The sequence below is a fragment of the Nuphar pumila genome, chromosome 15 (genome assembly GCF_984573655.1).
Source record: "Nuphar pumila chromosome 15, dmNupPumi1.hap1.1, whole genome shotgun sequence".
Lineage (NCBI taxonomy): Eukaryota > Viridiplantae > Streptophyta > Magnoliopsida > Nymphaeales > Nymphaeaceae > Nuphar > Nuphar pumila.
The window spans coordinates 88843897-88858361 of record NC_143263.1 but is presented as its reverse complement, the minus strand read 5'-3'; the positions used below and the strand labels follow the sequence as shown (position 1 = coordinate 88858361).

At 35.9% G+C, this 14465-nt stretch overlaps 1 protein-coding gene across 2 annotated transcripts in view; it reads left to right on the top strand.

Moving 5' to 3' along the window:
* LOC149815933 (cysteine protease ATG4B-like) overlaps positions 1–14465 on the top strand; it is a 34132-nt gene that overhangs the window by 12135 nt on the left and 7532 nt on the right. For both annotated transcript variants that reach the window (XM_089990009.1, XM_089990008.1), the window contains one exon: positions 6028–6166. In XM_089990009.1, coding sequence (XP_089846135.1) covers positions 6028–6166 — 139 coding nt within the window. The remainder of the gene's footprint in view (positions 1–6027; positions 6167–14465) is intronic.

Genomic DNA, 14465 nt, shown 5'->3' with positions numbered 1-14465 from the left:
GCGATATATACTCGTATCATGGTACAAGTGTGTATCATATCCATATCGGGTGTATCATACGATACACCCCTGTATAGTTCCATAGCGTATGATACACTTGTATCATGCTATACACCTTTGGCATACTTTAAGTAGGTCAAAATTGTTATTTTTTCATTTTTGGTTTTAAGGACCTCTTTAGGGCCGACTCCCTCATTTGTGTAGAAGCCATTAGAGGGGAACACACGCACCCTAGGAGCCGTGAGAACGATTTTGGGGCCAATCCGTGCGTAAGGGAGAGGGCTTTTGTAATTTTCTCAAGAGTGCATTTTCACCCTTTTTCTATTAAAGGAAGTGGGTTAAGTTAAAAATCCATATTCTTTGTTTCTTATTGAGTTTTTTTGGGGAAAGGTATGCTGGTGCTAGTAGTAGTGCCGTCAAGAGCACAAAAAGAAGAGAAAGAAGAGGAGGAAGAGGAGGGGAAAGCGGAGGGAGTTCTTCGAGAGGAGGTAGAGCTAGAGGCTCTATTAGGAGCTTTTTTTCTCTTAGGACTGTCCTTGGGACGCAACCTATGACTCCTCAATATTTTAGTCGAGCAAGTGAATGTTGCGGATGTCGTGGTTGTCATCATTCATTCGTACTACTAGGACTTAAGTATATTATGTGTGTGTAAACTTGTCTAATATTTGTATGCCTATATTTTTATTTGGTAGTTAATCGATTATGTTTTATTTTAGATCTTTCGATGTCGTCTTCACGTTTATGTCATAAAGATGATGCTGCATGGCAATACTACAGAAGCATGGATGATGTACTACGACTAGTGTCATCATTGAGATATGTGTTTTGTGGTGCTATTATTAGAGGTGACTGCATAGATTTAAATAACATATTGTGCAGGTCTTTGTCAAAAAGCATGTTCATGTGATTCTCCATCTATTCCTGCTACTTTTCATGCTGATGTTATTGATGAACTAGAAGCAATTGAAAGAAGAAGGTTGCAAAAATACAAAGAAAAAGGACTTTCAGCTAAGTCACAGGGATTCAGCTAGCTAGGTGCCGCACCCGCGTCGACGCGGGTGCGGCCAACCCGACCCTGGGTGCGTTGACCGCACCCAGGGGCATTTTGGTTCATTTTTTGGATTTTTTTTTAAATTTTTTTGCCCTATGAAATGGGCTGCGCGGGGAAGGGTTTCTCTCTGCGTGGTTTAAATAGGCCAACTCAGGTTTGGATTCGGGTTGGATCTGGATCCAACCCGAGTCCGGTACTTTAATTTTTTTTCATAAAATCGTGGGCTCTACACCTAATGTTTGGCAAATAGGCTCTAGAAGATAGTTTAGTTTTAAGATCTTTATAGTTTAGAAATTTAGAGATGAAGATTGACATGTAAAACGTTGGTTAAATATAATGTTTGTAGTTATCATGAACTTTTAGTAGTTTGGTTATGACTTATGACATTTTAGTATGACTTGGATATGAATTTAATATTGTTAGTTAATAATTTAATTGTGTTTAAAATTTAAATTATGTAGTTGCCTTTTATTTACATTGTCAGTTATCAATTGCATGTTTTATTATTAATTTTAGTAGGAGGAGAAGAAGAAGATGATGATGATTATGATTATTGAGGTTATTTTGTTTTGTTTTTGTAATATGAAAGTATGAGTCTTATGGCATGTTCTTAATTGCAAGAGTCTTATGAAGATCATAGAGACATAAATGATTCATATGTGAGTTTATGGTTGTATTTTATGCAATTCATCATTGTTTTATATGTTATGGTTTTTTTAGAATTTTTGTTAATTTTTTCTGTTTTTTCTTGATTTTTTTAGAATTTTAGAAATTTTTTATTTAAAATTTACAATACATGCTATTTTTTGCCCGATCGATATGGGTAACAATACGATACTTACAACCTTAGACCAACCCTTTACGATAACTACAATTATGAGATTTCTAACGAAGGTCATCCTAGTTAAAGGTGTAAAAGTTTTATCATAATTTATATCGTATTCTTGAGAATATCCATTTTGCTACTAATCTAGTTTTGCATCTTTTTAAAGTCCTATCACTCTTGATTTTAACTTTGTAAACTCACCTACAACCTATGGGTTTCTTTTCTTTAGGTAAATATTTTATTTCTCAGGTTTTGGATTTTTTAAGTACTTCTAATTCATCGTTCATGGCTCCTATTCATTATTGAGTATTTCTTTGCTTTATTATAGATAGTTGGTTCAAAATATGTCAGGATTTTTGGTTAGGTAGGCTCTATAGAGAGTTGAGAATGAATCATATGGAACAAATTTTAAGTTCACCTAATTGTTGTTCTAAGTTAGAATAATTTTTAAAGGCGCTTGGGTGTCTCTCATTGCCACATCTACTATATTGAATTACTAAAGGCTCAGTTTGATCAATGTTATCACCATTCTGGATATTGAGTGGAGGTTCTTGATTAATAACGTCAATAATCATGCACTCCTCATTGTTCTTAGGCAATAATTCAAGTAAAAATGAATATTCGGTATTTTTTAGGCACACCTTGATCAAAAAACTTTTCTTCTCTAAAAAATAAACATTTCTAGAAATATAGATTTTGTTTATTTCAAAATCATAACATCTAAAGCCTTTTTGGTTTTCTCCATACCCAAGAAATACACACGGAATGACTTTTGGAGAAAGTTTGTCATTTTTGTTGGTAAGGACAAAACATTTACATCCAAAAGTCCTTAGTCTCGAAAAATCGGGAGGAGTTTCAAAGATTTTTTCAATAGGAGAAATATTTTGCAGTTTCGTGAAAGAAATTCGATTGATAAGATATATGTTGGTTAATGAAGTTTCGGCCCAAAAATCTTTTGAAATTAGGAGTATCCTAGTGGTTTCAATATTGTGCCTATGTTTTCTTTCGGCCAAACCATTTTATTGGAGTGTGTAGTCACAAGATCTTTGGTGTACAATCCCATTTGATTCAAGATATTCTTTGAAACCTTTGCATGGCCCACCTCCCATTCTTTGTAGGTTTTCTTATAGTCTATCAATGTCTTTTCTCTCTCATTTCCTTTTAGGGCACGTTTGAAAGCAGAAAACATGTAGCAGAAGTGAACCGAGGTCGGAAAACCGTACAATTTTTCCGACCTTTCCAAACAAGAGAAAATGTTTCTATGAGAAACATGTTGAAAAAGTACTATTTTGATAGGAAACACTCCTCAGGGGGGTGGAGTGTTTCCTATCAAAGTCTTTCCTGTCTCCCCCTCTCTCACCTCGTACCATCGTCTTCCTCCCCTTCATCACCACCACCATCGTCTTCATCCCCTTCGCCTTCACCATCAACACCCACTTCTCTACTTCCCCTGCTGGCCCCCTACCACCACCATCATCGTCTCCCTCTCCTTTATCACTACCGCAATTTGTTGGCAGGAAGAAAGAGGGGTGGGTCGCTCTTGTTGGTGTTATACTTGAAATAACTATGAATTTATCTTTTTCTTCTCAAGCAGTAGTCTAAGTTTGATTCATCTATTTTTTGTTGGTTTCTGTGAATTTTACATCCATGAATTTTTTTGGCAGGTTTGATCCAGTAACACTGTCTTTTTGGTGTATTTTTCAAAGATGAAATTCTTTTGTTGCTTGCTCTAGTTAAAAGCTTGATCTTAGCAAAAGACCGATGTTCATGTTCAGACTTTGATTGTAGATTGTATAGTTTTAGGTTCCAGTTAGAGCTTAGTCCTGATGCATATTGAGTCTCAATTTTGTAAGTCTGCTATAATTTTGGTATGTCTTTCTGTAATCAAGATGAGTTTTTAATTTTATGTTCGACTTTTGGGTGTGTAATTTGATGTTGATGTGCAGACATCCCAGGTTATTAGTTTTTACTCTTGAATTTTGAGTTTCTTAGCGTGTACTGTGAGATGGATTTTGAAAATTGTGCTTGGGTTTTGAGTTGTATAAACTGTAAAATGGATTTAATTTTGTTAAATGACGAACTGGAGGTTTGTCCTGATTAAATTTTAACTTTGATTCATTTTTTTGACTTTGTATATTGCTTTAGTGATCTTGACCGATTAAAGTGTCATCCTTTGAGTAGAGTGAAATAGAACTGATGACCGAATTGGTTGGGCCACGATCATAAAGTTGATGGTGATGTAATACAATGGTGAATTGGGACAGATGATTCTTGTTTTTTGAATTATGATGTAACCTGAATCAGTGTAGGAGAATTCCTTGTTAAAATGTCTGAAGTTTGGGTCGACCAACTGTTTTGTTCAGTTGTTGTTACTGAGCTTCAACTGCCGAATAACCAGCTTTCTGTATAGCATGAGAAAAATTTTCCATGCACAAACAAACAAGCGAATTTTTTTCTCTTTCAGCCTGTTTTTCTCTCACAAAGGAGAAAATATATGCTTGTATTATTACAAATATGCTTAGCAAAGCATAACTATTACAATGGGGAAGATCCCCTTATATAGGCAAAAAGAGGAAACAAAAGAGAAAGGGGCTAGTCCAACTAGCCATTGGACTAGCCCAATGGTTAGTTGGGCTGTCCCAACATCTACCTAATATAAAAAATAGAATTACAAGTCTTCCCCTACTAGGAAGTCCCTATTACAAAGCAGGAAATGACTGAAATACCCCTATGTGTGTGTGTGTGTGTGTGTGTATATATATATAACAATAAAGTACGATAACATATGTATGTATGTATGTATATCCGGGTGATATTTGCTAGTCATTTGTATGTACAAATGCCTCATTTTTTTTCTGTTTTCCTTTTTTCGTTGTTTTTCATGAGCCTAATATCATGGATGTGATCTACATGTTTTGTTTAGTGGACATTGGCACTTTGACCGTCCAACTACATTACATAGGCATTATTTTGAAAGTTTTCAAAATACAACGGCTAACAATATGCGGTATTTTCATGGCACCTAGAATTTTTTCGTCGAAATTACATTTTTTCCCGGCTCATAAAAATACATTTTTTCGTCGAAAAAATATGATCCAAGAGTCGATTCCCACTAAATCGAGCATGCTAAACACATCTAACGGTTCAGATCTATCATAAAACACTTCGAACTATGGGGCAGAACGAGAAAAGTGGGCCTAATATGTTCAGTTCTCATATATATATATATATATATATATATATATATATATAGAGAGAGAGAGAGAGAGAGAGAGAGAGAGAGCTGCCTACTCCATGAGCAAACAGGGGTTTTCAGGATGTTTTTCACAAATCTGACTCCACAGTTGCGTTCGGCATTGGGTCATTTTTTTTCGATAATAAAAAGAGATTTTTTAAGCCTTGAATATTTATGGTTATTTATAAAAATTTACACCATCGATTTTCAAATCTTATTAAAACCTAACCGCCCATCAGAATAGGATGATGTAAGAGTCAATTCCTATAAAGTCAAGTATGTAGAACACATCTGTACGACCAGATTTGAGAAAAACATGGAAAAGAACCCTTCGAAGGCCAGAAACGAACTGGTGTAGGCAGTTACCCTCTCTCTCTCTATATATATATATATATTTGAATGAGAATTTATTATGGTTGAACCACGATACCATGCGGCAGTTGTTTGCGGCGATCCAGCCACCAAATGTTAGATCTCATGGCTACTAATGAAGGTAACAAACAAATGAGTAGAAATCACTCTTCGAAAATTTCCAATTTTTTCTAGATCAAATGTTACAAATGTAATCTACGTGGTTTATCTAGTAGAAAATTTGTTTTGAATCATGTGATTATCACAAGGTTTTTAAAGAGGTTAAAAAACCAACAGCCCGCAATGTGCCAAATTTTTCATTACTCAAAAATTCACATTTTTACATAAGAAAAGCACGATCCAAGGCTTGCACCTATGAATTCTAGCTCATTAGTTCCTTACCTTCATTAGTAGCAAACATTTTCCCTCTATATATAGATATATATTCTTAGGTTGCATTTGAACTTAAATGAACTTTTTTTCCCAAATGTTGCTCTACTAAAATAGTAGTTCCAATGCACATCCTTCATGGTGTTTAACAATTTGGTCCTTGTTTTTAATCAGGTATATACCATCACTATGTGCAACGTTCACGTTTCCTCAGTCTCTTGGCATTTTGGGCGGAAAGCCTGGAGCCTCAACTTACATTGTAGGCATACAAGATGATCAAGCAATATATTTGGATCCCCATGAAGTTCAAGCAGTGAGTTCTTTAAAATTGAAATTAAATGAACTTGTACTTACATTTAACAAAGGTTTTGAATTCAAGACTCATGGCTTTATGGTTATTGCCTACATACATGGTTACACCCAGGGTTACCAAAAGCGCACTTTTCGGAAACTCGCTTTAGAAGCGCGATACTTGCTTTCGAAACTTCATGGGAATCTCGATTTCCCCATGCTTCTTCTATGCTTCCCACACGCATGGTCTATGCTTCCTATATGCTTTTCTCATATTTCTTTTGATGCTTTTTATATATTTCCTTTCACGCTTCCACTCACTTCCCATGTACTTTCTCTAAATTTTTACCATCATTGTTAGATTTTAACAAAAATTTAACTCTTTTACTGAAAAATATTGAAATATAAGAATAATCAATTTTATTTTAGTTTTTATTTGTTTGATTCCTATTCAGTTACCATATTGCTTCATTTTTATTCATATTTCACTTTCAAATTGATACTTCGCTTCCTGCTTCCTATAAATTTTAAAATTCCTTGCTTCTCGCTTCCGCTTCCCGTATCGTTTCCGGCTTCCGCTTCCTAGTTTGACAACCTTGGTTACACCAGTTATGTTGGATTCAGTGTCCTAACAATATGAAGCCCTATATTTCAAAATATTTACAGTCGGTCTTATTGCCCAAGGATATTTGTCTGATTTGTGCCTGCTCCTGTGCTATTAATAGATTGGCTTTTGGGCTGTATCTTGCTGGATCCAGACCTGAATCTGAGTTTGAGGTGCTCTATAGGGTCCAATAGGCAGGACCATATCTGGGTTGGGGTTTGGATGGCAAGAAGCAGACCTGATAAAACATCTATATTGTTTTAACATTTTACATGTAAACTGCTCTCATGTCAGACTTAAGTCTTGTTTATAAACTTCCAGACCTTACCCTGGTCCATCTGCTACTTAGATCTTGTGGGTCCAACTCAAATAGCTAATCAGACCTACTGTAGTGGGTTCAAAGTTTAAACCCTAATACTGTCAGGTTGGTATTGGGTCTGGTCAGGTAAGGCCTAACTGTTGACAGCCCTAGCCGGTTCTATATTTGTCTGTTGATGGTCATTGTTTTGGGGGGACAACAGGTTTTCAAATTCATCCCTTTTCCCCTTCAGTTGATATGGTGTTAATTCTGCATGAGTGGGCTGAATTTTCAATCTTACAGTTTATTTCTTATTAGCAAAAAGGATGTGTACAAGTAAATATAAAAACACAAGGAGAGCTTTAAATTCTGAAGTGATTATGCTTTACCTTGTAAAATGGTAACTATTAAGCAATTTAGTAAAGATAAACTACAGTTAGCCAAATCCTGTACATGTCCTTTTCAAATAAAAATTTTGAAAACAAAAACAAGAAAACTCTTGTTTTTTCAAAATGCTGGCAAAACTTGTTCTTTTGAGATAAGGATTAATAACATGAAATAGAAAAAATACTTATCATAAAAATTACAAACATGAACAACCCAATTTTCTCACATCTTGGGTTTGGATCAAGGTTGATAAATTAGGAAGTGGAAGTGGGAAATGATATGGAAAGCAGAAGCAAATGATACGGGAAGCAGAAGCGAGAAGCGAGGCATTTTAAAATTTATAGGAAGCGGGAAGCGAAATATCAATTTGAAAGTGAAATACAACAACAACAACAACAACTATGCCTTCATCCCAAACAATTGGGGTTGGCCATATGAACCAACAAAGAAAATCATTCTGGGTCTTCCACATGAATTCTTCTCCTCCAATCATTTCTATCCAATGCCATGTCCTCGGTGAGGTTCAAAGCATTCATATTCTTTCCTATCATCTCCATCCAAGTCCTCCTAGGCCTACCCCGGCCTCTTTTAACTAATATATTTTCCCATTTCTCCATCCTTCTAACTGGAGCATCATTAGGCCTTCGCCGAATATGTCCAAACCACCGTAAACGATTCTCTCTCATCTTATTTTCAATGGGTGCAATGCCTACCTTCTTACGTATCTCCTCGTTCTGAATCTTATCTTTTATTGTATTTTCCACACATCCATCTAAGCATACGTATCTCAGCTACACTCATTTTTTTAATATGATGTCTCTTGGCAGCCCAACATTTCGTATCATATAGTAAAGCGGGCCTAATAGTCGTCCTATAAAACTTTTCCTTCAACCGCAATGACATTCTACAATTGCACAACACTCCAGTTGCACTTTTTCATTTCATCCACCCAACCTTTATCCTATGATTTACATCTCCATCAATTTCTCCATACTTTTGAATGATAGATCCTAAATATTTGAAACAATCATCCACCGGTATTTCTTGCTCACCAAACTTCACTACACTCCCATCACTACTTCGTTGCTTACTAAACCGACATTCCATATATTCTGTCTTACTCTTACTCAACTTAAAACCTCTTGCTTCCAATGTCTGTCTCCATAATTCTAACTTAGCATTAACCCCAACTCTAGACTCATCAATCAAAACGATATCATCAACAAACAACATACACCACGACACATTTTCTTGAATTGATCTCGTAAGCTCATCCATCACTATAGCAAATAGGAAAGGGCTTAATGCATATCCTTTATGTAACCCAACCGTTATAGGAAAATTGGTTGTCACCCCTCCACAAGTGCGGACATTGATTACTACTCCTTCATACATATCTTTAATTATACTAATGTACTTGAGAGAAACACCTTTCTTCATCATTGTCCACCAGAGAACGTCCCTAGGTACTCTATCGTATGCCTTCTCCAAATCAATAAAAACCGTATGCAAATCTTTGTTCCTCTCTCTATTTCTCTCAATAAGTTGTCTAAGAAGATGTGTAGCTTTCATAGTTGATCTTCCAGGCATAAAACCAAATTGATTCTCCGATATCATGACAACCTTCCTCAACCTAGACTCAATCACCCTCTCCCAAAGTTTCATAGTATGACTCATGAGTTTTATACCGCGATAGTTTGTGCAATCTTGTATATCACCCTTATTCTTATATAGAGGCACCAAAGTACTCTTCCTCCACTCATTAGGCATCTTATTTGTCCGCCAAATCTTATTAAAAAGATTAGTCAACCTCTCTAAACCTTTCTCACCCAAGCATTTTCAATCTTCGATAGGTATACCATCTGGGCCAACGACCTTTCTTGATTTCATTTTCTTCAAAGCCTCTGCAATTTCTTTCTTTTGAATCTTGCGCATGAAGTCACGATTCATCTCATGAAAAGGAATGGAGAAGTCTCCAAGATCCTGAGCATGACTTCTATTAAATAGCTTATCAAAATAATCTTTCCATCTCTCCTTAATCTCTTCATCTTTGACTAAAACCCTTTGCGTTTCATCTTTGATACATCTAACCATACCCAGATCCCTCGATTTCCTATCTCTCATATTTGAAAGCCTATAAATATCCTTCTCGCTCTCTTTGGTATCCAACTCGTCATAAACCTTCTCATATACCTTATCCCTCGCGTTTCGAACTACTTTTTTAGCTTCCTTCTTTGCTATCATATACTTCTCCAAATTCTCATTATCACGATTCTTACTTAGTTTTTTATAACTCTCTTTTAACCTTAATAGCTAATTTGACATCCTCGTTCCACCATGATATATCCTTACCTAGCGGTGCACTGCCTTTAGACTCACCCAATACCTCCTTAGCCACCTTTCTCATGCCACCCGCTATCTTATTATACATTGATTCTGAATCCTCCTCGAGACACCAATCAGCTTCCTTAACTACCTGCTCTACAAACATTCTTTGTTTAGCTCCTTTCAGTGCCCACCACTTAATTCTAGGATTTATCCTATGTCTATCCCTTTTGCGGCATTGTTATATTTTAAGATCTAAAATTAAGACTCTATGTTGTGTAGCTACACTTTCTCTCGGTATAACCTTACAATCGATGCAACAATCCCTATCTCTCTTTCTAAGTAGGAAAAATCTATCTGACTCATATTAACCCCACTTTTAAATGTTACTAGGTGAGACTCCCTCTTCCTAAACCAAAGTGTTTGCTAAGATCATATCATTGGACAAACCAAAATTTAAAATGCTTTCTCCACTTTCGTTTCTTTCTCCTATACCATAGCCTTTATGGATACTCTCAAATCCATCCCTACTAATGCCTACATGTCCATTAAGGTCACCGCCGATGAAAAGTTTTTCTGCATAAGATATCCCTTGTACTACTCCATCTGAATCTTCCTAAAATTGACGCTTAATGGAATCATCTAAACCTACTTGAGGTGCATAAACACTAATAATTTTAATAATATCCGTACTTAATATTAATTTAATAAGTAAATTCCTATCACCCTTCCTACGGACCTCAACTACATTATCTATGTTGATGTTATGAACCTCTTAGTCTCAACAATCTATAAACTCACGACTAATAACAATTCCTACTCCATTCCTATTTCTATTTATTCCTGTATACCAAATCTTATATCCCCAAGGTTCTATCACTTTTGCCTTCTCACCTACCCATTTGGTCTCTTATAGACATAAAATATCAATCTTTCTCCTACACATAACATCTACTAATTCTACCAACTTACCAGTTAAAGACCCTATCTTCCAAGTGGCTAACCTAATTTTATGGTCTTGGACTAACTTCTTTACCCCCACCCGTCCAACAAAGTTAGGGAACCCTTGCCTATTTGACACCACACCCGGGCGCCGGTGTGACGCGTCGCTTCCGGGCGATGACCTAGCAACCCTTGCCTATTTATTACTGCCTCCGGGCCTATAGAGTACATCGCGTCGCTCAGTAGGGAACACGCCAACGAAATTCTCATATTGGTTCATATTCATAGGGTATGACTAAGTTTTTGTGCTGGCTGTCACTGGCCTACCGCAACCCTCCTCCTTTATCCGGGCTTGGGACCGACAGTGTATAACTAAACAGTTATACACAGGCGGAGTTCAATTTGAAAGTGAAATATGAATAAAAAATAACGCAATATGGTAACTGAATAGGAATCAAACAAGAAACAAATAAAAACTAAAATAAAATTGATCATTCTTATATTTCATGATTTTTTAGTAAAAGAGTTAAATTTTTGTTAAAATCAAACGATAATGGTTATCAATTTAGAGAATGTACATGGGAAGTGAGTGAAAGCATGAGAGGAAATGCATGAAAAACATGAAAAGAAACGTTAGGAAATCATATAAAAAGCATATACCATGCTTGTGGGAAGCATAGAAGAAGCATGGGGGAATAGACATTCCTATGAAGTTTCGGAAGAGAGGAGTATCGCGCTTTCGAAGCGAGTTTCCGGAAAGCACGCTTCCCGCCTACCTAAGAAGCTTTTGGTAACTCTGGTTTGAATCATATTGTGTCTTTAATTTGGATCCCATAGTTCTTGTATGGTAGCATAATTTTCAAGGAAAATTCTCATTTGGATGTCAAATTTCAAAACTGAATTGTACCTAACCCATTTTTTAACTAATTCAGTGTGCTGCTTTTTTATCCATCTTGAATGCAAAACATTTTTAAGCACCAATTCATTATTTGATGTTTTTTTTTGTTGTTGCAATTTTACATATGATAAATGAGTTAGATACTCACATATTTGACATATGCTTCTTTTAAAAGTACATGAAACTATTAACTTCATGTTGGTCATCTTCCATCTTTCACATGATTGACGATGCTGATAATTATGAACTTTACTTTGCATAAAGTACAAAAATAAATCAACAATGATGCCTCCAATTCATTTATTTAACCTCATAAACAAGCTACATGGATAGATTCCACACCAAGAGGACTTATCAACCAAGTAAATTATGTCAATGATTTAAATAGAGAAACATGCTGATAAGGTATGAGCAAAAGTTAAAACTATGACTTCTTTTAACTAGGCAAACAGAAATCATATGTTAGAAAACAAAAGAAAAATTAAATTAGAGAGTTAGATTGACCAAGCAAAATGGCAAAGTGATAGTAAAGAACCAAAATTTGGAAATGAAAAGCATATAAAAGACCCTTACATAAAAGTAGCTGCAATGGTTTATAAACATTAAAGAAACCAGTATTGCCAATGTAAAAGGGAAATATTAAACTAAAATTCAGAATAGAAAACTAAGCATATCAATGAGGGGAAGTGTGCAAGGAAAAAAAGATAAGGTAGTCTAGAAGAAAACAAACTCCAAGATGTTGGCCTTAAGCATAAACCTTTTAGCAAATATCTAATATACTTCATAATTTCAATAATTGTCAACATAAAAATGAAGCAATGCACTAACATTAACGGGAGAATCAACACCAACAAAGGTACACCAAAGGGCTTGTCAATATCTGTCAAAGAGGGTGTCAAGAAAGTCCCAAAAAAATCCTCAATATGTGTTTATATATAGGTATGTAAATTGTACGGGTTCGGTTCATCCAACTGAACTTTAAGTCAATCTTGGTAGAGAAATTGGTATCTGATTGCAAATCAGACTCAGATTAAGATGGAGAAGTTTTGGATCCGAATCTATATCTGGAAAAGAGTCCACTTAATCCGAAAAACATGCAACATGCATCCGATCAGGGTAGATAGCCTAATCGGATCCAGGTTCAGTGGAGCAAGGTTGCTAAACTAACCAATATGCAGTATCAATCTCATTAGTCCTGTGTCAATCTCGCCAAATGTATTGGCAGTTTTTGAATATTGGTAAAGCCAAAAGTGTAGTGCATGGCCTGCAGGGAAGAGCTCTGCAGCAGAAGTGGTAGGTGAATATGGGGGCGGTGGTTAAAGAAGGGATGGACCTCAAAGGAAGGGGACAGTGAGTAATGAGGGTCCTTTGAGTGTATGTGCCCACTTGGCCCTTCTGGAGAAAAGTCAAAATTCACTAACCTTTCATAGTTATCAACTTGGCCAGGAGGACACAAAGGGAGATGGTGCAAGGAATAGATGATTGGAGACTGAGAAACAGTCTTGAGTTGGCACTAACTGAGACATGGCAGTGTATTAGCAGCCCATAAAAGAATCGTTAATCAACCTTAGTTTTTGCATCACTTAGTCTAGGCACAACACGTAGCAGCTACAAAGAATGAGTTCTGCCACCAATATACTTAGGCCAGATATAACATGTGGCAGCAACAAAAGGAGTTTGCACTCAATAAGAATTTGTGTTAACCAAAACAGCTGCTAATGTTGGGAATGGTGGTTTGCTTGATATGTTGCATATGGCACTCAAGAACTCATCAGGTGGTGCATGTTTAAAACCATGAGTCAGCTACAACAACAACAACAACTACGCCTTCATCCCAAAACAATTGGGGTCGGCGATATGAACCAAAAAAAGAAAATCATTCTGGGCTATGTCACATGGGTGCGGGTGCGGGGATTCGGCACTTCCAAAAAACCCGGGTGCGGCAGGGGCAAAAATGTAATATATATATATATATATATATATATATATATATATATATATATATATATATATATATATATATATATATATATATATATATATATATATATATATATAAAGGGGCTCGGGGTTCCCCTTTTTCTGCTGACAACTGCTGTCAGCAGAATTTTTTTTTTAAAAAATTCGCAGCCCATTTCATAGGGCAATTTTTTTTTTTTTTAAAATCCCAAAAAAAAATGGACCTAAATGATCCTGAGTGCGGTCAATGCACCCAGGATCGGGTTGACCGCACTCGCGTCGAGTCGCGTCGACGCGGGTGCGGCACCCTGCTAGCCGAATCCCTGTGACATAGATTCTGGGTCTTCCACATGAATCCTTCTCCTCCAATCAGTGTTGTGAAAAGTGTTGAGGCGTAGCGAGGCGCTCCACCAAAATCTGAGGCGAAGCGTAAGCCTCAAAAATATTTTTTTTTAAACTTAAAAAAACTATAAAAATTATCTAAAATTATAAATAAATAAGAAATGCTTTATTGATGAAGCACCAACCAACACGAAATAAAAAATCTCAAATAAATACGGAAAAAATATGAGATTAAAATGTAAAAGTAACATTAATGCAACAACTTGATCTATGTAAGTTTCTAAGAAATAAAATATGAGCATTCATTCAATAAAAAACTAACATTAACAACAAAATGCATATTAGCACTAACAACATCACGTCATAATTAGAAAATGCATGTTAACATTAACAACCAAATGTTAATGTATTTGTCCAGAATTCTTCAAAACCTTAGCTTATATTAGTATCTTTTTTGGGGTACATTAATCCATGAGAAACAGAACTAGGAGACAGAATTCTGCACAAAATTTCATATCAAAAATAACTAATCATACTTCACAGAATATTTGCAATGTTGAGAGAAA